The sequence below is a fragment of the Oncorhynchus mykiss genome, chromosome 8, assembly GCF_013265735.2.
Source record: "Oncorhynchus mykiss isolate Arlee chromosome 8, USDA_OmykA_1.1, whole genome shotgun sequence".
Taxonomy (NCBI): domain Eukaryota; kingdom Metazoa; phylum Chordata; class Actinopteri; order Salmoniformes; family Salmonidae; genus Oncorhynchus; species Oncorhynchus mykiss.
The window spans coordinates 49,154,647-49,179,438 of NC_048572.1; the positions used below are offsets into that span (position 1 = coordinate 49,154,647).

Sequence of the window (24,792 nt, forward strand, 5' to 3'; positions counted from 1 at the left end):
GCTTCTATTCAATCCTATTGACAGTATCTCAGAAGCACTAATATTCTGGAACTGTTCAGTCTAATTAAAAAGCAGAGTGCCTGGTTTTCCAGGGCTGCAGTGGAGCTCCTTTATTAACGAGGGCTTGTTGGCAGCCCAGGAATGCGTCCCAAATAGCACCCTACTCCCTATGGGCCCTGATCAAAAGTAGTGCACTATATAGGGCAAAAGGTGTCATTTGGGACAACCAGGATTTCACTGCAGATTTATTTGGATAGCTTTAACGACCTGTTTGTTCCTGGCTCTCACTTGGTGGCTCACACGTATGCTTGTTACTGTTAACGTTACTGGATGTTGTTTTTATAAAACCTGTTATGAGCTGACCAGTATTGTATTGGCCTTTTTTATTTTCATCACTATGGACAGACGTATCACAAAGAGACAGACAGAGGGATAGATAGATAGATAGATAGGTGTATTCTTTTCTTCCTACCTGGACCGACCCCCACTAATAGACACAGGGTGCAAAATGATTGACACCCTTGACAAAGATGTGCAAAAATGAAAAGTATAAAATAAATCATTCAAATAATTGATGTGTGCTTAGGGTTATTGTCTTACTGGAAGATTCACTTGCGGACAGGTTTCAGCCGTCTGGCAGAAGCAACCAGATTTTTGGCTAAAATGTCTTGATACTATGTAAAGTTCTAGCCATTGATGCCGTTGACCTTAACAAGGGCCCCAGGAACAGTGGAAGTGAAATAGCCCAATAACATCAAAGATCCATCACCATATTTTACAGTAGATATGGGGCTCTTTATTGCTCATGCATTCTCATTTCCACACAAAATCCACCACTGGTGTGCGTGACTAAAGAGCTCTATTTTCATGCCATCCAACAAATGTAAACGCCTGAAGTTTGCTAAACGGCATTGGCACTTGGATTATAAAGGGAAAGGTAAAGAGGGATACCTCGTCAGTTGTACAACTGAATGCATTCAACTGAAATGTTTGTTCCGCATTTAACCCAACCCCTTCTGAATCAGAGAGGTGAAGAGGGCTGCTTTAATCGACATCCACGTCTTCGGCGCCCAACCGGTGCTTTGGTCAGATGACATGAAAATAGATGCACACCAGTGGTGGGTTTGACTTCGAAATAAGAATGCATTATAGAAAAAGGCTCAGTGCCGTTAACCTCGCATGGTGAGGTATTGAAAACAAGGGTGTCAATCATTTTGACCCCTACATTTTTGAGAAATACAAATATTACTTGTTAAACAAAATCTATTTATCTGAGCAACTGTATTAGTATAAAATAATATGAATTCACAATTTTTTTAACATGCATTATAGCTCAATATTTGACTTTTTTATTTTATACAGTTCTTTTTGCTCATCTTTATCAAGGGTGTCAATCAATTCAGACCTCGCTGTATATGAAAAGCTACTCTTGCTGTTTTCTAACGTTCTCTGTCCAGGGCCTTCTCTCTGTTCACGACATAGTAGCACAGAAAGGTTATGACCCTGAGCTGCCACCCCTACCTGATAACATTGAAGAAGAGGATGAGGACTCTGTGAAGATTATAAGCCTGTTCAAAAGCCAGGAGCCACTGGTGAGTGGATCATGGTCGTAGGGAAGAATCCTTAATTGAGATCTCTAGTTAGGATTGTACTCATGCAGCCTGAAATCAGTGCCATACGTTGGATATTTGTGCACCTCCATTTAGTATGATGTATAAAAAATGTATTACGTTACAAATTAAATAAAAGGATGATGGTCAGGGATGATGAGTGAAGATTATAATGATGGATTGTCATTATAAGGATGACAGTCGAGTATAATGTGACTGTCTGGCAACACAAAGTTTGCGTGTTTGAATCTTGTCGGGGACAACTGTATGATTTGACCTAACCGTTTTCTAACCTTCCTTATTCTCCTAACCGATACGTGAATTCTCACTACATTATCTGCTAACATTAGCCACAAATGCTAACAGCTAGCGGGATATACGCTGCACCACCAGGTAAGATAGAATAGCACGGGGGGGGGGGCAGCGGTCGTCTATGCATATTTGTAAGCAACAGCTGGTGCACAAAATCTAAGGAAGTCTCTAGATTTTGTCCGCCTAAAGTAGAGTATATTGTGATAAATTGCACAATCTACTTGCCTAGAGAGTTTCTAGCTATACTTTTTGTGGCTGTTTATTTACCACCACAGACAGATGCTGGCACTAAGACCGCACTCAGTCAGCTGTATAAGCAAACGGGAAACCGCTCACCCAGAGGCGGCGCTCCTAGTGGCCAGAGACTTTAATGAAGGGAAACTTACCAAATTTTTATCAACATGTTAAATGTGCAACCAGAGGGAAAATAAATCTAGATCACCTGTACTCCACACAGAGACGCGAACAAAGCTCTCCCTCACCCTCCATTTGGTAAATCTGAACACAACTCTATCCTCATGATTCCTGCTTACAAGCAAAAATTAGCAGGAAACACCAGTGACTCGGTCTATAAAACAAGTGGTCAGATGAACAGATGCCAAACTATAGGACTGTTTTGCTAACATAGACTGGAACATGTTCCGGGATTCTTCCGAGGAGTACACCACATCAGTCACTGGCTTCATCAATAAGTGCATCGAGGACGTTGTCCCAACAGTGACTGTACGTACATACCCCAACCAGAAGCCATGGATTACAGGCAACATTCGCACTGAGCTAAAGGGTAAAGCTGCCGCTTTCAAGGTGCGGGACTCTAACCCGGAAGCTTACAAGAAATCCTGCTATGCCCTGCGACGAACCATCAAACAGGCAAAGCGTCAATACAGGGCTAAGATCGAATCATACTACACAGGCGCCGACGCTCTTCTTATGTGGCAGGGCTTGCAAACTATTACAGACTACAAAGGGAAGCACAGCCGCGAGCTGCCCAGTGACACAAGCCTACCAGACGAGCTAAACCACTTCTATGCACGCTTCGAGGTAAGCAACACTGAGGCATGCATGAGAGCATCAGCTGTTCTGGACGACTGTGTGATCACGCTCTCCGAAGCCGACCTGAGAAAGACTTTAAAACAGGTCAACATACACAAGGCTGCGGGGCTAGACGGATTACCAGGACGTGTGCTACGGGCATGTGCTGACCAACTGGCAGGTGTCATCACTGACATTTTCAACATGTCCCTGATTTAAGCCTGTAATCAAATTGATTTATATAGCCCTTCGAACATCAGCTGATATCTCAAAGTGCTGTACAGAAACCCAGCCTAAAACCCCAAACAGCAAGCAACCAACATGTTTCAAGCAGACCACCATAGTCGTTGTGCCCAAGAACACAAAGGCAACCTGCCTAAATGACTACAGACCCGTAGTCTGTAGTCTATGGACCCCATGTCCATAGCCATGAAGTGCTTTGAAAGGTTGGTAATGGCTCACATCAACACCATTAACCCAGAAACCCTAGACCCACTCCAATTTGCATTCGGCCCAAACAGATCCACAGATGATGCCATCTCTATTGCACTCCACACTGCTCTTTCTCACCTGAACAAAAGGAACACTTATGTGAGAATGCTATTCACTGACTACAGCTCAGCGTTCAAGCTCGTCACTTAGGTAAGGATCCTGGGACTAAACACCTCCCTCTGCAACTGGATCCTGGACTTCCTGACGGGCCGCCCCCAGGTGTTAAGGGTAGGTAACAACACATCTGCCACGCTGATCCTCAACACTGGAGCTCCCCAAGGGTGCGTGCTCACTCCCCTCCTGTACTCCCTGTTCACCCACAACTGCATGGCCAGGCACGACTCCAACACCATCATTGAGTTTACAGACGACACAACAGTGGTAGGTCTGATCACCGACAACGATGAAACAGCCTATAGGGAGGAGGTCAGAGACCTGGCCGGGTGGTGCCAGGATAACAACCTATCCCTCAACATAACCAAGACTAAGGAGATGATTGTGGACTACAGGAAATGGACCGAGCACGCCCCCATTCTCCTCAACGGGGCTGCAGTGGAGCAGGTTGAGAGCTTCAAATTCCTTGGTGTCCACATCAACAACAAACTAGAATGGTCCAAACACACTAAGACAGTCGTGAAGAGGGCACAACAAAGCTATTCCCCCTCAGGAAACTAAAAAGATTTGGCATGGGTCCTGAGATCCTCAAAAGGTTCTACAGCTGCAACATCAAGAGCATCCTGACTGGTTGCATCACTGCCTGGTACGGCAATTACTCGGCCTCTGACCGCAAGGCACAACAGAGGGTAGTGCGTGTGGCCCAGTACATCACTGGGGCTATGCTGCCTGCCATCCAGGACCTCTACACCGGGCGGTGTAGACCCCAGCCACCCCAGTCATAGACTGTTTTCTCTACTACCGCATGGCAAGCGGTACCCCCCCCCCCCCCCCCCCCCCCAACCCCTCTTTTTCATGCTGCTGCTACTCTTTGTTTATCATACAGTGCCTTGAGAAAGTATTCGGCCCCCTTGAACTTTGCGACCTTTTGCCACATTTCAGGCTTCAAACATAAAGATATAAAACTGTATTTTTTTGTGAAGAATCAACAACAAGTGGGACACAATCATGAAGTGGAACGACATTTATTGGATATTTCAAACTTTTTTAACAAATCAAAAACTGAAAAATTGGGCGTGCAAAATTATTCAGCCCCCTTAAGTTAATACTTTGTAGCGCCACCTTTTGCTGCGATTACAGCTGTAAGTCGCTTGGGGTATGTCTCTATCAGTTTTGCACATCGAGAGACTGACATTTTTTCCCATTCCTCCTTGCAAAACAGCTCGAGCTCAGTGAGGTTGGATGGAGAGCATTTGTGAACAGCAGTTTTCAATTCTTTCCACAGATTCTCGATTGGATTCAGGTCTGGACTTTGACTTGGCCATTCTAACACCTGGATATGTTTATTTTTGAACCATTCCATTGTAGATTTTGCTTTATGTTTTGGATCATTGTCTTGTTGGAAGACAAATCTCTGTCCCAGTCTCAGGTCTTTTGCAGACTACATCAGGTTTTCTTCCAGAATGGTCCTGTATTTGGCTCCATCCATCTTCCCATTAATTTTAACCATCTTCCCTGTCCCTGCTGAAGAAAAGCAGGCCCAAACCATGATGCTGCCACCATCATGTTTGACAGTGGGGATGGTGTGTTCAGCTGTGTTGCTTTTACGCCAAACATAACGTTTTGCATTGTTGCCAAAAAGTTCAATTTTGGTTTCATCTGACCAGAGCACCTTCTTCCACATGTTTGGTGTGTCTCCCAGGTGGCTTGTGGCAAACTTTAAACGACACTTTTTATGGATATCTTTAAGAAATGGCTTTCTTCTTGCCACTCTTCCATAAAGGCCAGATTTGTGCAATATACGACTGATTGTTGTCCTATGGACAGAGTCTCCCACCTCAGCTGTAGATATCTGCAGTTCATCCAGAGTGATCATGGGCCTCTTGGCTGCATCTCTGATCAGTCTTCTCCTTGTATGAGCTGAAAGTTTAGAGGGACGGCCAGGTCTTGGTAGATTTGCAGTGGTCTGATACTCCTTCCATTTCAATATTATCGCTTGCACAGTGCTCCTTGGGATGTTTAAAGCTTGGGAAATCTTTTTGTATCCAAATCCGGCTTTAAACTTCTTCACAACAGTATCTCGGACCTGCCTGGTGTGTTCCTTGTTCTTCATGATGCTCTCTGCGCTTTTAATGGACCTCTGAGACTATCACAGTGCAGGTGCATTTATACGGAGACTTGATTACACACAGGTGGATTGTATTTATCATCATTAGTCATTTAGGTCAACATTGGATCATTCAGAGATCCTCACTGAACTTCTGGAGAGAGTTTGCTGCACTGAAAGTAAAGGGGCTGAATAATTTTGCACGCCCAATTTTTCAGATTTTGATTTGTTAAAAAAGTTTGAAATATCCAATAAATGTCGTTCCACTTCATGATTGTGTCCCACTTGTTGTTGATTCTTCACAAAAAAATGCAGTTTTATATCTTTATGTTTGAAGCCTGAAATGTGGCAAAAGGTCGCAAAGTTCAAGGGGGCCAAATACTTTCGCAAGGCACTCTATATGCATAGTCACTTTATCAATACATACTACCTCAATTGGGCTGACCAACCAGTGCTCCCGCACATTGGCTAACCGGAATATCTGCATTGTGTCCCGCCACCCACCACCTGCCACCCCTCTTTTACGCTACTGCTGCTCTCTGTTCATCATATATGCATAGTCACTTTAACCATATCTACCATATACATACTACCTCAATCAGTCTGACAAACCAGTGTCTGTATGCAGCCTCGCTACTGTATATAGCCTCACTACTGTATATAGCCTGTCTTTTTACTGTTGTTTTATGTCTTTACTTACCTATTGTTCACCTAATACCTGTTTTTGCACTATTGGTTAGAGCCTGTAAGTAAGCATTTCACTGTAAATGTTGTATTTGGCGCACGTTACAAATACACTTTGATTTGATTTGAAGCAACAAGCAGCCTGGCCTCCAATTCAAGTGCTTATTGTGTAAATGTATATATGTTTTCAATAAATCTTTGGCGACGAAATATAGTTCACGTTGTCAATAATCCTTTGGAGTTGACAGTTTTTTTGCCTCAAAGTTGCGCATGCATCGGTTTTGTTGCACCCGTCTATACGTCTCCAATTTGTATGCTATTGTACGACTGCTAGTCCATTCGTATGCTATTGTACGACCGCTAGTCCATTCCTATGCTATTGTACGACCGCTAGTCCATTCGTATGCTATTGTATGACCGCTAGTCCATTCGTAATGTTATCTAAAGTAACCTATCATATCATACTTAATGGAAGGACACAAATACCTACAGTATTTCAGACAGAATTCACAGTATGTTACCTGTAAAAAAAATCTGCCAATGTTTATATGACCCCGTTTCAAACAGTCCCATTTTTACCACTTTCTTGCCAGTATACCCCCTTATACACATCCCTGTGTGTAACCGGCACTGAGGAGGGTGGGAGGGGTTGGAAACATGGGCAGGAATGGTACACCCAAGTGATCATTGTGCGTCAGGACGTCGGAGTCGCAGCGCATAAGAGCCTAGTGTGTGCCAATGCTACTTCTCGATTATCGCTTTCAAGAATATACTGCAATCATGTCTACGTCCCTTGGCGTGTTTTACTGTACCGCGACTCTTACCCCCTACACCTTTCAGATATAAAGAAATGGCGGTATAAAGAAGTTTGTATGGTAAAGATTGCAGGTTTTGTCTACATATAAAAGGGGTCAAATAAGCAAACCAAATCATACGAATTGCCCTGAGGCCAGGTTGGCTCATGCGGCAACAATATGGGACATTTGCTGAGGGTTAAAGCCATAGAAAATAGCTTTTAAGAATATTCCTATTGTCAATTTATTGTAGTCTATTTATAGCCTAAGTAGCTAAGTAGCCTAAGTTTACACATGTAAAGGTGTAACCAGGACAAAAGCCTCAAGTTCGAAAGACAGCATAAGGAACAGGGTTACAGATAAACCTGGGGGCTGCAAAGTCTTTCCATACTAAAGCTTTGGAGAGTCAATTCTTCCATATCTTTGCTGCCATATATCTATAGTGACACATTGCAGAGTTTGAGCATTGTTGTGTGTGGGTCTCTCTCTCTGTGTGTGTGTGTGTGTGAACAATCGTGGTTGGTTGGTATTTCCGGCCAATAATAGAAAACATACCGTTATACCAAACTTACACGTATGGATGTTTCGGGATCTGTTTTGTTGATGCAATATGCTGCCATTTGTCTGAGCCGTAATGCAAAGTTCTCCACCTTGACGTGACCTGGTTGTTGGCAATGGCATGAAATGCTGTGTTTCCAATGTGTTTTTCCTCCCATTGATAACATCTGGTAAAAAAAAAAAAAGTCTGATAACCTCTCCAGTTATGTAATTATGTCCATCACACACTCCCAAAATGGTTCTGTCTCTAAACAAATTACAGTTGCAAATTAAGTGACATTTAAGGCCTGGGGTAACAGCATCAATGTTCATGGCTTTATTAGAAAATTGCTAATTGGGAGCAGCAAACGGTGAGCAGACATGATTGTTTTCTCTGTTATTAACATCATTGAAGACCTTGTTGTACCATCCGTCTATCTTTTTGGCCCTCACTCACTTTCTCATCCCTCCTTTTTTTCTTCATGCTCCCTTTTGTTTATCCAGCTGTTTTCTCTCTCTCTCTTTCAGGGGGCCACCATAAAGAGAGATGAATCCACTGGAGCTATAGTTGTAGCAAGGATCATGAGAGGGGGTGCTGCAGACAGAAGTGGTAAAAATAATTAAAAAATGAATTGATGAACAATTAAATTATATCGATACTATATTACATTGGGATGTGTGAAGCTTACTCCCCAGCCTGAAGTGTCCCCACTTGCGGCAGCAAATAGCTAGCTTTTTGAGTGGCGCCAATTGGTAAGACACTTCAGGAGGGTGGTCACGTGTGCTTGCAAGTCAGAGGTCCCGAGTTCTTGCCAGGTATGGGCCGAATCAGGAGGAAATGGTACTAAGCAAGCAGAGTGATGTCCTTTACATATACACCATGTAATAGCAGTGTAATCATACATTTAGAAAACGTTTCAGAGAATTTAGTGCTCTTTAATCAAAGATATTTTGCAGGTCTGATTCATGAGGGCGATGAGCTAAGGGAAGTCAATGGAGTCCAAATGGAGGATAAGACACCGGAGGAAATCATTCCTATTATGGTGTGAGTGTGTGTGTGTGTGGTCTGTTTCAAGTCTGTAAGTCTGGCCAAGTGAGGCTAGTGTCTAGCTTAGATGTAATGTCAAAATGTAGATTTCCGCCTAAATAGACATACCCAAAAGTAACTGCTATTCATGTGTAATACATGATTCTGACATGCCCAAACTTGGTATATTTGGAAAGAAGACATCTCGGAGATTTTGAGGAAATGATCAGAAGATAGATAAGAGTTACATAGTTCAGAATACACAAGATCATGCACACACAAAATAACAGTTTTTTTTTAAAGTAATCTTTCATTGACAAGCTATAAGTGAATTATTGATGCCCAGAGCTGGAAATACATCAGATGGCTTCCACAACATGTGAACAATATCAGAAAAAAACTGGGATTGATAGAAACGGGCAGATGTTTAAGTGGTGTCAGTGTTATTAATTCCAGTGCTATTACACATTTACAGCCACTAAATGCTATTTGTTCAGTATAAAAACACAATTTCTACCATATCAACCTCACTCAAACATTGTGGTGGTGTAATGGGGTATATGGGGTACATTCAAGTGTCCTTTCAACCGCTCCAAAGTGTCTGCATGTGATAATTGCACTGTTTTTGCACAATGGATGTGCCTAAAAGTTATTGTTCACTATAAAAACAAAATTTCTACAACACCAACCTCTCTCAAACATTGTGGTGATGTCGGGGGACATACAGGAGATATCCAAGTGTTTTCATCAAAATTTTCATGCGCAAAAATATAGTCACTCAGTGGACATTCGATTTTGACATGAAGTCATACATCATCAGATAACATTGGCAATAGGCTAGAATTGTTCTGACCAACCATACCCCCCATGTAGCTCCAACACAGACCAAATTGAAGCTTACCTTGTAAGATATTTGCTGTTTGGTGAAAACGTTGTGTAAAATAAACATTTGGACTCTCAGGGCTGGTGATCAATAACAGTAGGTCACAGGCAGACAAATGAGACCCTCATGATCTGTGGAGTCCCGGCTTTCGGTGTGAATCAAACTATTCTGTATTTATTTTGTTTATGCTTTACAACGCTAAATGTATGTAGGTAGCAGCCATCTTGAAATGAAGTCAGCGGCTTGGCTTGCCCTTATACATTCATATGCCCATATATGGTAGTAAGACACCAAATATTTTAAGGCACAGATCAATAGCCAAGATACTCAGCTTTCCGCAGATACCCTGCTTTTGCAGATGGGAGCAGATGGGAGCTACCGTTCTCACACCAGACTGAATTGAATAAAATAAATCAAATAGGGTCCCCAAATATGGGAACTTTACATTTAAGAGGCTAGCTGCTTGTAAGCTTGGATCATTGTATGTATTTGCTTGCATCACACATCCCTGATGTGTTTGTGTGGTCTAATGTGTACCTGTCTGTGTGTCAGTCAAGTCTACATTCTGTGATTATCTTTGTGCCAGGCTCAATCGCAGGGAGAGGTGACGTTTAAAGTGATACCGGTACCTGGCATCAAGGAAGAGCTGTCAGCCAATGAGACTATGGTAAAGCTATTGTGCTCTGCTTATATTGGTTCTTTGGCATTTCAGACAAATAACAGCATCTGAGTATGAGATAGCAAAATGAAACCCATACACCACCTTCACAGCACTTTCTCCTAGGATGTTCAAGACGCTATTGTTGAATCATTGGTGGCAGGTAGCCTTGCAGTTAGAGCATTGGGCCAGTAACCAAACATTGCTGGTTCCAATACCTGAGCCCGAGACAAGGTGAAAGGGCTACCTAACCCTAATTTGATCCAGGGGTGCCATACTATTATTGCTGACCATGTAAATGAACATATTTCATTGCACATATCTGGTAAAAAAATGTATGAAGTAAAGCTCTTGTGTTTTTTGTTGTGGTTCTCAGTTATTTGTACGGTCGCTCTTTGACTACAATCCCGAGGAGGACCCTGCCATCCCCTGCAGACAGGCAGGGCTGGGCTTCAAGAGGGGGGACATCCTTCAGATCGTTAACCAGGAGGACGACACCTGGTGGCAAGCCTGTCGTCATGGTGACAGCAACTCCCGAGCAGGACTCATCCCCTCCAGGCAACTTCAGGAGAGGTGGGCCTCCATGTCCATGGGCAATCTATGCACAGACATTCATAACTACCCTCACATCAGCTTTGTGTTAGTTTGTCTTATTATGTAGTTTTCTCAACTCCAATCTTAACCATTTTCTTAACTCGAGAAAAGTTATTTGACAGCAAAACAAACCGCTATTGTACGTCTATATCACTTTGAGATGACATCTCAAACACGAGAACAGTACATGAATGTTCAATTAGAAGATGAGAACACAGTAAAGTCCCCAGTTTCTTTGGTCTTTTAAATTTGTATATTTTCAGTCGAGCATGATGCTCCAGAAAGGTTTTAACAACAGTAAAAATAAAATAAAAATCAGTGAAGGGGGGTCAACCTGGAGTTCTGAACCCTTTGATAAATTGAAACTAGACAAATTGAGGTTTGAGGAACATTATTCCTAGTCTGATCCATTATGGCACCAAAATTGTTCACTCAGGTAAATTGTACTCTTATACAATGGCATAACTGTTCTCTCTTTCTTTCCTTTAGGAGAGTCGCTCTCCAGCGGCCCAAAGCCTTATTTAAACCTCAGAGAGTCCCAAACAAAGTGACAGGTGATGATCTCTCCAATAAACCCCCACCTGCAGGGAATAAACAGTCATTTAACACTCTCCCAGGACAAAGGCCGAAGGTCTAAGGTCATACATGAAGGTCAAGGTGAAAGTCACTCGTCAGGGACATGCCACATGTGGAAGGGAATCCCTTAGGATCGCACCAAGGTCAATCCATAAAGCATCTCAGAAAAGGTCCTAGGAATCCTGTTAAAACCTGTTTTAAAACATAGCTTTTATTTTTAACCATAAGAGTATTCTCAGCACTTACAACCAATGTTCTATTCTGTTTGGATACAGGTCCAGATCTGGATTAAATAAACAATACTTTCAAATACTATACTGCAATACCATATTACTTATTACATTTTCACAAGGAGTAGCTCAGTTAATCAGTTAACATACTCAAGCACTATGTACTACGTCAGTGTTTCCCAAATGGTAGCAACTGATGGGTCTTGAATAGTTAATCTAGAGCAGTGGTGCCCAAAGTTTTCTGAGCCGAGATCCCTTTCTGAGTCAAAAAGAAGGCTGAGATCTGACACTCAGATTTTTTTTTAACATGACTTAAAAACAGTTCTGTAGCAGTGATGTTTGTAGTAGGCTATATGCCCAGTACATTATCACTGCATATTGGATATGCTTGAATTGCCCTGACAATGTTGTTCTTCTTATACCATTTAAAAATTATATTTCAAAACTTGAGGTATATGATCACACCGGTAATAGGTAGATCATCATTTGTTGTGTTACTTGTGAGGCAAAGCTGAGTAAGCATACATTTAAATGATGTGCTTTCTTTATTTTACTGGACTGATTGTGTCTGCATCTGATTGCCAGTCTCAGCGGAGAGGGAGAGCATCAGAGGGTCCGCCTCTCACCGTTGGACCGTCCCTCAGCTCTCTCCTCTCCATTAATAGTGAAAGTGGCTAGGCGAACCGAACAAATGAGCTTGCATACTCCCTTAAGAGCTACACTTGAAAAAAGTGGCAATAGTACTGTTTGTCCATCTTGAGATGCCATAGCCAGTATACACTTCCTCAAAGTAGTCAGACTTATTCTAAGATAACTCAAGAAATCTGTCATTAATTTTGATGCATCTAACTAAGATGTTTGGTGCAGTATTTCTCAAGTGAGAAAATGTGTATGGAAACAAGTCTTCTATCGTTGAATGACAACAAATACTTAATTGAAGAATCCTTACTGTTGACCAATGACCGATGAAGGGGCGTAGACTTCAGCTCCTGAACTTCGGCTTGCCTCGAGAAAATATTTTGTGTGCACGAACAACCAAAAAAAATCCCTTGCCAAAGACTAAAACGAACAAACGTGATCACAATATAGTTCGCATGAACTGTTCCGAACTGTTTCGGATGGGAAGCATGCGGGCGCTTGCACAAATGTATGTTACTTATTTGACCAGAGAAAGTAAAATAACACTTGATATTACAAACACATGGCCGTTAATAATAATAATGCAAGCCTATCGATACACTTTGCTGCTCATTCATTGAAGCTGCAATGCTGGATGCAGCATGAGTGGAGGAGCACATTTCATGGCTTATAAAAGTGTTGAATAAAAAGTGTTGACAGTGAATAAAAACTTAAACATGAACTCACTCACAAAAACAGCAGCTTTTTGCTGTATTCCTTGACAGTCTGTCTCTAGTCAAGGTTTTAAGACGTTTGTAAATCACATTATCAATTTATTTTGACACTGTGATCTAAGCAATCTGATTGGTTAGTGCTAGGTCTATAGGTGCACTTGATTTGCTCTCCGGGCAAGCTGAGTAGGCAGAGTTTGTACCTTCAGACACATGAATTAAATGGTTCAAAATGCCAGAGCGAATGGTTGGGTGCCGGGAAAGTAAATATAATAATTTCATCACCGCAAATTGAACATAACTAAGCCCAAATGAGATTGTATTTGAAAATAAAAATGTTATAGCTTGATTGAGACACGATCACATCTTTTTTTATTTTGTGGAAATACTTGGGAATAGGTTTCCTAAATTAAACACATTTTAAGCTGAATTCCTGGTGATTTTACAGTCTTTTTTTTTTTACCCAAAACATTTGTATTATGTTTTTTACTAAAAACTTTGGGGCCCCCCCAAAAAATCACTCGTGGGCTGATTTTGGCCTGCGGACTGCCTGATGCCAACCCTTGCTTTATGGGCCTATTTATGAACCACTGTTTTATAAGTATTCCTACCTTCATCTGTGTAGAGACATAACTAACTACTGTCTCCATGATTCACTTGTCTTGTTTTGTATCCATGCTTCTCAGAAAAGGAGGAAGGTACTGCTTGCTTGTCATAGTTGGTCTTCTTTCACTTTATTGTTCTATCGAACAATGTAAAAAAAAACTATTTAAACCCTCTGTTCAAAATAATAATATAAAAAAAGTAATGTACTGTACTGATTTGATTAGGAATTAAAACTATGTTCTGTTCCTTGATCCATCCTTTTCTCTCCCTCTCTCTACAGTGGTGGAGGATGCAGACTATGGAGCTATTACAGGAATCCACATCGGTGAGATGTTACCTTTTCCAGGGATAGGGATGAGGGAAATGTATCATCACCTTACTACCAATAAGATCCAGACACGGAATGAAAAACCAAGCAGGGGTTGAACTTGCGACGGACTAGAACCATAAATCGACCCGGGCATTTCTAACATACCTGCCCGTTTTTAGAAAGACACATCAGGTTAAAGATGGACCAGCCCATCTGGCATTTTCCCGAACTGCCATATGGTCAGTCCGTTTCTGGTTTGAAAAAAAGCTCTATTTACAAACCAGATTATTCAATCAGTATTCAATGTGCTCCCCAGAGCTATAGGGGAAGCCAAGGAAAGAGCATGAATTTTAAACAGCCAGATCATTTTCCCCATTTCTTCAGATCCCTTGGATGTGTTTGATGCCGGTGTAGCAATAGTGTGTGTGTCAGTTTGTTTGTGTGTGTGTGAGAGAGAATGTGTGTGTGTTTTGCTTTATCGAAGCTTAAAATGCATTTCCCAGACAGAATAATAGAAACAATGGGTAGCTGTCTGATCCTTGTTCAAGGTCACCGGTGCATTATTAGGTTTCAAGCAGCAAGATCATGAGAATAATAGATACCTGCATATTTGAATAGCTACCCGCATATTTGATGTCAATGGAATCCTCGTATATCATTTTGCACTCCTGCTTCAGGTTTGACTGAGTAAAGTGTCAGGTGTTGTGTATTATTGGCTACTGAAGTTACAGCATGTCATAAATTTATGCTGCGCATGTGTAGTGTCTGTCCAGATTCCAGAACAGGATGTGGTAACGCTCTGTACTTTTTCTGAGTCTCAGTTCCAAAGTGATATTGATTGTTTAATGGATGCCACATGACTGACAGCACGCTAGCTATCAATCAAATTGATTTATAAAGCCCTTTTTATATCAGCAGATGTCACAAAGTGCTATAAAGAAACCCAGCCTAAAACCCCAAACAGCAAGCAATGCAGATGTAGAATCACGGTGGCAAGGGAAAACTCCCTAGAAAGGCAGGAACCTAGGAAGAAACCTAGAGAGGAACCAGGCTCTGAGGGGTGGCCTGCCTCTTCTGGCTGTGTCGTGTGGAGATTACAAGAGTATGTGGCCATTTAAGATTATTCTTCAAGATGTTCAAATGTTCATAGATGACCAGCAGGGTCAAATAATAATCACAGCGGTTGTAGAGGGTGCAACAGGTCAGTACCCCAGGAGTAAATGTCAGTTGGCTTTTCATAGCTGAGCATTCAGGGGTCGAGACAGCAGGTACGGTTAGAGAGAGAGCGAGGGATAGAGAGAGCGAAAAACAGCAAAATTTGGAAGAGGAGATACGGGAGAGGAGCAACTGGTGTGGTATGACATGCATGTGCGCTACATGTGAAGTGCACTGAAGTACTCTAGATTATTTAGAGGGAAAAGGACATAGGTAAACTTCTGAGTGAAGGAGGATGTAGTGTGCACTTCATAGTAGTTTAGTGCTGTAGGAGGAAGTTTGAATTTGAAAGTGAAGCAAAATAATACACGCACTGACTGCAGGTTTTAGTATGTTCAGAACAGTACAGTACTATATGGAGGGTGTTTGGCAGTGCAGCTAGGAGAGAAACACATAATTATTTTTACTATTTTAGATTCTGTCGATAATTTCAGACTGACTCTTGGTGACAGCGTCTTGGAGATTGTTTTCAGCATACTCAATATCCTATTTCCTTAAACTACATGAATATGCTGTTGTCAATGTAATCAAATGAATCAAATCTGATATTGGTTTAATTCAATCTCTGGCACCCTCTTCCAACTGTGCTGATTGATGAAGTCGGTAAAACTCATTCTTTAAAAGTGAAGTCAACACAGACAAAATGACAGTAATTGTAGCATGCAACAAGGAAAACAGGCCCAAAATTCCTGTTATGCTAACTGATTTAAACTGCAACTGATGTCATAGCAATGTAAGACCCACATCTGTAGCAGGCAGTTACACCATGGAGGACATGCCAATCCGGGCCAGACCACATACACATGGCATAGGCTCTGTTTTCATTCAAGCGAATGCATGAGAGAACATTCAATCGTATGTTGTCCTCTCCTTAGTCTCCTCAGAGTGGTGGAGTTGAGCTGTTGAGATGGTCGACAGTGCTTGTCAACAGCTTTGGTGGTGAGACTGGTGACAGTTCTGTGTGATGCTCTTTTAAATCTCATACACATTTGCCTGTCTGCAGCTCTTCCTCCTCCTCATCGTCATCACTGTATGTCATCATACCCAGCACTCGAGACGCGTTTATTTTGCTCCCTGTTTGTGTAATTGCAGACATCCATTAGTCTGCTCATCTTACATTAAATATGGTGACTATATGCAGTAGGGTTCATGTAAGACATGTACAGTACCAGTCAAAAGTTTGGACAAACCTACTCATTCAAGGATTTTTATTTTTATTTATTATTTTACACATTGTAGAATAATAGTAAAGACATCAAAACTATGAAATAACACATATGGAATCATGTAGTAACCAAAAAAGTGCTAAACAAACCAAAATATATTTGAGATTCTTCAAAGTAGCCACCCTTTGCCTTGATGACAGCTTTGCACACTCTTGGCATTCTCTCAACCAGCTTCATAATGAATGCTTTTCCAACAATCTTGAATGAGTTCCCACATATGCTTAGCACTTGTTGGCTGTTTTTCCTTCACTCTGCGGCCCAACTCACCCAAACCATCTCAAATGGGTTGAGGTTGGGTGATTGTGGAGGCCAGGTCATCTGATGCAGCACTCCATCACTCTCCGTCTTGGTCAAATAGTGTTACTTGAACTCTGTAGCATTTATTTGGGCTGCAATTTCTGAAGCTGGTAACTCTAATGAACGTATCCTCTGCAGCAGAGGTTACTCCGGGTCTTCCTTTCCTGTGTCAGTCCTCATGAGAGCCAGTTTCATCCTAGAGCATGATGGGTTTTGCGACTGCACTTGAAGAAATGTTCAAAGTTCTTGAAACGTTCTGGATTGACTGACCTTCATGTCTTAAGGTAATGATGGGCTGTCGTTTCTCTTTGCTTATTTGAGCTGTTCTTGCCATAATATGAACTTAGTATTTTACCGAATAGGTCTGTCTTCTGTATACCACCCTTACCTTGTCAAAACACAAATGATTGGCTCAAACACATTAAGAAGTAAAGAAAATTCACAAACTTTTAACAAGGCATACCTGTAAATTTAAATACATTCCAGGTGACTACCTCATGAAGCTGGTTGAGAGGATGCCAAGCGTGTGCAAAGCTGTCATCAAGGCAAAGGGGGGCTACTGAAGAATCTAAAATGTAGAATATATTTTTTTTGTTTAACACACTTTTTGGGTAACTACATGATTCCATATGTTATTTCATAGTTTTGATGTCTTCACTATTATTCTACATTGTAGAAAATAGTAAAAATAAAGAAAAACTCTTAAATGAGTATGTGTGTCAACTTTTGACTGGTACTGTAGCTGCCAACTGCGTAACATCTAATACTGTGTTATTTTGCTCTGTTGCATGTGCTGCCTCTGGTGAGACATTTGATTTGACTGTTAGAACACACAGACATTGAAATTAACATTCACACACACCCACCCCCACACACATGCACACAGTGACAGGTGTGTGACAGGTATCTCTTTCCCTGCAGCTGGTCTGAGAAGGAGTTTCCGGCTGGGCAGGAGGGGCGGTAGGAGTGGGAATGTTGAGTCTAAAAGGAAGAGCCAGGAGATGGGAGGAGCCACACAGACACCCACCTACCTGGAAGTGGCACCGTACTGCAGGGAGCATAAAGAGGGACGTCGGCTGGTCCTGCTGGTTGGTGAGTAGGAGACAAGCATATACCAAGAAATAGAGCCATCTAAAACCCAGTACAGCCATCTAAAGACCAGTACAGCCATATGAAGACCACCACAGCCATATGAAGACCACCACAGCCATATAAAGACCACCACAGCCATATAAAGCTTGTTCATGCTTGGGTATACAGTGCATTCAGAAAATATTCAGACCCCTTCTGTTTTTCCACATTTTGTTACATTACAGCCTTCTTCTAGAATGGATTAAATGAACTGTGTTCCTCATCAATCTACACACAATAGCCCATAATGAAAAAACAAAACAGGTTTCTAGAAACCTTCCATTGATACGGGAAACAAATAATTGAATCCACTTTAGAACAAGGCTTAATGTACCAAAATGTGGAGAAAGTCAAGGGGTCTGAACATTTTCCAAATGCGAACTTTCCTGACTGCTTTTAGCAATGCCGAGTGGCACAGCGGTCTAAGCGGTTCGAATCCAGGCTGTATCACAACCGGCCATGAATGGGAGTCCCATAGGGTGGTGCAAAATTGCCCCAGCGTTGTCCGGGTTTGGCTGGTGTAGGCCGTCATTGTAAATAAGAATTTGTTCTTAACTGACTTGCCTAGATAAATAAAAGGTTAAAATAAAAATACAGTAGTGTTGCTCCCTATTGGGTTGAAAAAAAACTGAACAGTCCGGGTAAGACAGAAGTTAAATTAAATTTCAACTTACTGTGCCGGAGGGCAGGACTGTTTTTCTTAAAACAGTGCGAATTTGAGACAAAAGATCTAAAGGTCATTCTTATTTCCAAAGGTGGGTTTGTTGAAGACCAACTTACTCTTTGCTTACCTCATGTCAAAATAAAAGTCCCCTCCAAGTTATTAATTTTTTTTGTGCACATATGGCACACCTGCAGGATTTTTTAATTTAACATGAGGTAAGCAGAGAGGACCATGTTTTGGAAAGCCTGTTTTTAATAATACGTTCCTTTTAGATATTTTGACTCAAATTTCCGCCGTTTTAAGCACCAACCTTCCTGCCCACCAACAGAATTTTATTGAACTTTTGGCTTCCCATGGACAGTTTGTATTTAACCCAATAGGGAGCAACGCTAGAGTAAATACACCAACGTTGCTAAAAGCAGCTATGGTATAGCAGGCATCAAATGGCGTGAGCGGTTACAGTGGAATTGGAATGATATTGTAACATGCTCACTCCAAAATAGTTATATGGTGTCAAACAAATGTTTCCCTGAGAGCCACATTCGCTCTTCAACGAGGTCCGGAGGGCTGCACTGAAAATTTGTTACGAAAAAAATTGTCCTCTATCCATCAGTTTTGCCATTTTTTTGGGGAATGCTTCCTGGTCATCTCTAGCTTTCATTTCGGTGATTATAAGCGAGCGGAACATAGTCAAGAAACTATGAATGTAGGTCAATTATAATTTCTACATGTTTCGATTTGGTTGTAGTAGTTTTGAAGTATACTGAGTTTGTCTCCCCCCCCAAACCAATTATATATTTCTAATAATAAAAACTGGATAAAAAAACATGAGCTGACACACACCCAGAATAATAGTTTGTGTGGAGGTGCTGACTAACAGCAAATGAACTATTGAAATAAAGAAGTTGCACACTCCACGTATAATCTCCCAGCAATTTAATAAGTATTTACCAACGTTTCGGCATTACTGTGCCTTCCTCAGGGTAATGTCATAAATACTTGAACCAGGTTATGTAGACACACAGTGCAATTAGTGTAACTAATGACTGTAGTGAGGGGTGTGTCATAATGATTAAGTGAATTAAAATCAATTAGTGAAACTGTTAAAAAATAGTATATGGCATATGAAATATATTACGCTATTTTTATCATATAAAAACATAATGGAATATTGTACATCATATTAGCATCAACATACATAATTGTTTCATTCAATTTCACATAATAATTACATTTTTATTACATGTAATCTTTTGGTTCAACCTTAATATATAATGAGCATCATCAACAGGGGGAACATACAGTGGGGCAAAAAAGTAATTAGTCAGCCACCAATTGTGCAAGTTCTCCCACTTAAAAAGATGAGAGAGGCCTGTAATTTTCATCATAGGTACACGTCAACTATGACAGACAAAATGAGAGAAAAAAATCCAGAAAATCACATTGTAGGATTTTTTATGAATTTATTTGCAAATTATGGTGGGAAATAAGTATTTGGTCAATAACAAAAGTTTATCTCAATACTTTGTTATATACCCTTTGTTGGCGATGACAGAGGTTAAACGTTTTCTGTAAGTCTTCACAAGGTTTTCACACACTGTTGCTGGTATTTTGGCCCATTCCTTCATGCAGATCTCCTCTAGAGCAGTGATGTTTTGGGGCTGTTGCTGGGGAACACGGACTTTCAACTCCCTCCAAAGATTTTCTATGGGGTTGAGATCTGGAGACTGGCTAGGCCACTCCAGGACATTGAAATGCTTCTTACGAAGCCACTCCTTCGTTGCCCGGGCGGTGTGTTTGGGATCATTGTCATGCTGAAAGACCCAGCCACGTTTCATCTTCAATGCCCTTGCTGATGGAAGGAGGTTTTCACTCAAAATCTCACGATATATGGCCCCATTCATTCTTTCCTTTACACGGATCAGTCGTCCTGGTCCCTTTGCAGAAAAACAGCCCCAACGCATGATGTTTCCACCCCCATGCTTCACAGTAGGTATGGTGTTCTTTGGATGCAACTCAGCATTCTTTGTCCTCCAAACACAACGAGTTGAGTTTTTACCAAAAAGTTATATTTTGGTTTCATCTGACCATATGACATTCTCCCAATCTTCTTCTGGATCATCCAAATGCTCTCTAGCAAACTTCAGACGGGCCTGGACATGTACTGGCTTAAGCAGGGGGACACGTCTGGCACTGCAGGATTTGAGTCCCTGGCGGCGTAGTGTTTTACTGATGGTAGGCTTTTTTACTTTGGTCCCAGCTCTCTGCAGGTCATTCACTAGGTCCCCCTGTGTGGTTCTGGGATTTTTGCTCACCGTTCTTGTGATCATTTTGACCCCACGGGATGAGATCTTGCGTGGAGCCTCAGATCGAGGGAGATTATCAGTGGTCTTGTATGTCTTCCATTTCCTAATAATTGCTCCCACAGTTGATTTCTTCAAACCAAGCTGCTTACCTATTGCAGATTCAGTCTTCCCAGCCTGGTGCAGGTCTACAATTTTGTTTCTGGTGTCCTTTGACAGCTCTTTGGTCTTGGCCATAGTGGAGTTTGGAGTGTGACTGTTTGAGGTTGTGGACAGGTGTCTTTTATACTGATAACAAGTTCAAACAGGTGCCATTAATATAGGTAATGAGTGAAGGACAGAGGAGCCTCTTAAAGAAGAAGTTACAGGTCTGTGAGAGCCAGAAATCTTGCTTGTTTGTAGGTGACCAAATACTTATTTTCCACCATAATTTGCAAATAAATTCATAAAAAATCCTACAATGTGATTTTCTGGATTTTCTTTCTCATTTTGTCTGTCATAGTTGAAGTGTACCTATGATGAAAATTACAGGCCTCTCTCATCTTTTTAAGTGGGAGAACTTGCACAATAGGTGGCTGACTAAATACTTTTTTTGCCCCCCTGTATATGGTAAAGATACATAGATGATGTCTTTGTGCTCTGGGAAGGAAGTCAGCGGTAATTAAATTAATTCCAAACTCAACTAAACGAGAGCTCTGAATACCTCAGATTCACCATGTACACTGATGAGAGAAATAAACTACCTGGATTTGTGGATTATCAAAGAGGAATGACGCGTACACACAGACTTATACACAAAGCCCACAGATCGCAATACCTTGCTATGTGCGGATAGTATGCATCCCCTTAAGAATGGTCTACCATATAGCCGGTTAAGCAGCGTTAAACGAATCTGTGGCCACCCGTCAGATTTTGACAACAATGCAAAAAAAATGACAGAAATTCAAAATGAGAGGCTACAAGGACAAAAGTCTTGATGCTGCCATGATGAAAATATCTCAAAAACCAAGAGGAATTACTAAACTCAACCAAAGAAGAAAAGCAACGCAACTGTCTTTTGCATTAAGTACACCAAGAGTTCGGAGAAAATGAAAGCAATCCTGAAAAAGCACTGGCAAATTATGCAATCGGACAAAAAAAAAATGGCACACCCCGTCAAGGAACCCCCACTGGTGGTCTATAAGCATTGTCGCAATATTGGAGATAGTTTGGTGAGATCTGACACACCCCCTGAGCCTACTCAGACACTCTTGACACCTATCCCAAAAGGGAACAACAAATGTGGCTCATGCGCACAGTGCAATAGCACTATTAAAAAAAACGTCTTTCTTCAGACACCCACATACAGGTTGAAAGATCCCTGTTAGGGGTAACATCTCATGCAAGACAAAGGGAGTAATCTATCTCATCACCTGTTCATGTGGAAAAGCCTACGTAGGACAAACGAAAAGACAATTAAAATATTACAAAGGAGAGGAGTATTACCAAGGAGAGGAGGTAACATTGAGATCCTACTACTACGAAGGGAGGCTTACTGGATATCCTATCTAAAAACATTGACCCCTAGTGGTCTGAATATTGACTTTGATCTCAGGTCCTTATGAACAAATGTTCATTTATGAACAAGTCTTATAAATTAAAAAATATTTTTACAGCTTATTAGCGTACACCTAATATGTTCTCCCTGTTGATGATGCTCGTTATATATTAAGGTTGAACCAAAAGATGACATGTAATAGAAATGAAACGAAATTATTATGTGAAATTGAATGAAACAATAATGTATGTTGATGCTAATATGATGTACAATATTCCATTATGTTTCTATATAATAACAATAGTGTAATATATTTAATATGCCATATACTAATTTTTTAAACAGTTTCACAAATTAATTTGAATGAACTTAATCATTATGACACACCCCTGGTTACACTAATTGCACTGTTTGTCTTCATAACCTAGTTCAAGTATTCATGACATTACTCTGAGGAAGGCACAGTGATGCCAAAACGTTGGTAAATACCCATTAAATTGCTGGGAGATTATACATGGGAGAGTGCGACTTTATTTTGATGGTTTATAATAATATATACTGAACAAAAATATAAAAGAAACATGCAACAATTTCAACAAATTTACTTACTTACAGATCATATAAGGAAATTAGTCAATTGAAATAATTCTTTTGGCCATAATCTATGGATTTCACATGACTTGGCAGGGGCACATCCATGGGTCAGCCTTGGAGGTCATAGGCCCACCCACTTGGAAGCCAGGCCCAAACACTGGGGAGCCAGGCCCAGCCAATGGTTACATGTGGTCTGTGGTTGTGAGGCTGGTTGGACGTACTGACAAATTCTCTAAAACAATGTTGGAGGCCACTTGTGGTAGAGAAATTAACATTAAATTATCTGGCAACAGCTCTGGTGGACATTCCTGCAGTCAGCATGCCAATTGCACGGCCCCTCAACTTGAGACATCTGTGGCATTGTGTTGGAGAGAAATACGCTTTTTGAGCGTATGGACAATTTCTGGGATCTTTTATTTCGAAACATGAGACCAATACTTTGCATGTTGCGTTTATATTTTTGTTTAGTGTGTGTGTGTGTATTTATTTGTATGTATACAGTGCCTTGCGAAAGTACTCGGCCCCCTGGAACTGTATTTTTTTGTGAAGAATCAACAACAAGTGGGACACAATCATGAAGTGGAACGACATTTATTGGATATTTCAAACTTTTTTAACAAATCAAAAACTGAAAAATTGGGCGTGCAAAATTATTCAGCCCCTTTACTTTCAGTGCAGCAAACTCTCTCCAGAAGTTCAGTGAGAATCTCTGAATGATCCAATGTTGACCTAAATGACATCCCAAGTTCAATTTTGGTTTCATCTGACCAGAGCACCTTCTTCCACATGTTTGGTGTGTCTCCCAGGTGGCTTGTGGCAAACTTTAAATGACACTTTTTATGGATATCTTTAAGAAATGGCTTTCTTCTTGCCACTCTTCCATAAAGGCCAGATTTGTTGTCCTATGGACAGAGTCTCCCACCTCAGCTGTAGATCTCTGCAGTTCATCCAGTGATCATGGGCCTCTTGGCTGCATCTCTGATCAGTCTTCTCCTTGTATGAGCTGAAAGTTTAGAGGGACGACCAGGTCTTGGTAGATTTGCAGTGGTCTGATACTCCTTCCATTTCAATATTATCGCTTGCACAGTGCTACTTGGGATGTTTAAAGCTTGGGAAATCTTTTTGTATCCAAATCCGGCTTTAAACTTCTTCACAACAGTATCTCGGACCTGCCTGGTGTGTTCCTTGTTCTTCATGATGCTCTCTGCGCTTTTAACGGACCTCTGAGACTATCACAGTGCAGGTGCATTTATACGGAGACTTGATTACACACAGGTGGATTGTATTTATCATCATTAGTCATTTAGGTCAACATTGGATCATTCAGAGATCCTGACTGAACTTCTGGAGAGAGTTTGCTGCACTGAAAGTAAAGGGGCTGAATAATTTTGCACGCCCAATTTTTCAGTTTTTGATTTGTTAAAAAAGTTTGAAATATCCAATAAATGTCGTTCCACTTCATGATTGTGTCCCATTTGTTGTTGATTCTTCACAAAAAAATACAGTTTTATATCTTTATGTTTGAAGCCTGAAATGTGGCAAAAGGTTGCAAAGTTCAAGGGGGCCGAATACTTTCGCAAGGCACTGTAACTCCAAAGGGTTCTTGCCACTGTAGCATGCACATTTTGAAATCAGTGGAATTCGAGTATGATAGCTAAGGAGATTGAGAAAACACCGGTCTCCGGATTACATCTTCAAACTGAGGGCAACCATGGCATCCGACAGGAGATGTGTCCACCATGAATGATGTATACAGGTAAAATAGTCTAGCTACCTACATTTTCAGGTATTACACGTTTCTAATTTTGACAGAAAGAGACATTTGCTTGGCTAGCTATAGCCTAATGTTAGTTAGCTAACATTGCACCTGGTTGGTTAGCTACCCGCATATTAATGCAGGGTAGTAACGT

General features: G+C 41.1%; 1 protein-coding gene across 1 annotated transcript in view; it reads left to right on the forward strand.

Moving 5' to 3' along the window:
* The window catches only part of LOC110529995 (MAGUK p55 subfamily member 7), a 50,213-nt gene that overhangs the window by 6,680 nt on the left and 18,741 nt on the right, over window positions 1-24,792 (forward strand). Inside the window, exons 4-11 of the mRNA XM_021612742.2 lie at window positions 1,458-1,592; window positions 8,211-8,292; window positions 8,640-8,725; window positions 10,179-10,259; window positions 10,627-10,823; window positions 11,334-11,398; window positions 13,886-13,930; window positions 17,575-17,745. Of these exons, the coding sequence (XP_021468417.2) occupies window positions 1,458-1,592; window positions 8,211-8,292; window positions 8,640-8,725; window positions 10,179-10,259; window positions 10,627-10,823; window positions 11,334-11,398; window positions 13,886-13,930; window positions 17,575-17,745 (862 nt within the window). The remainder of the gene's footprint in view (window positions 1-1,457; window positions 1,593-8,210; window positions 8,293-8,639; window positions 8,726-10,178; window positions 10,260-10,626; window positions 10,824-11,333; window positions 11,399-13,885; window positions 13,931-17,574; window positions 17,746-24,792) is intronic.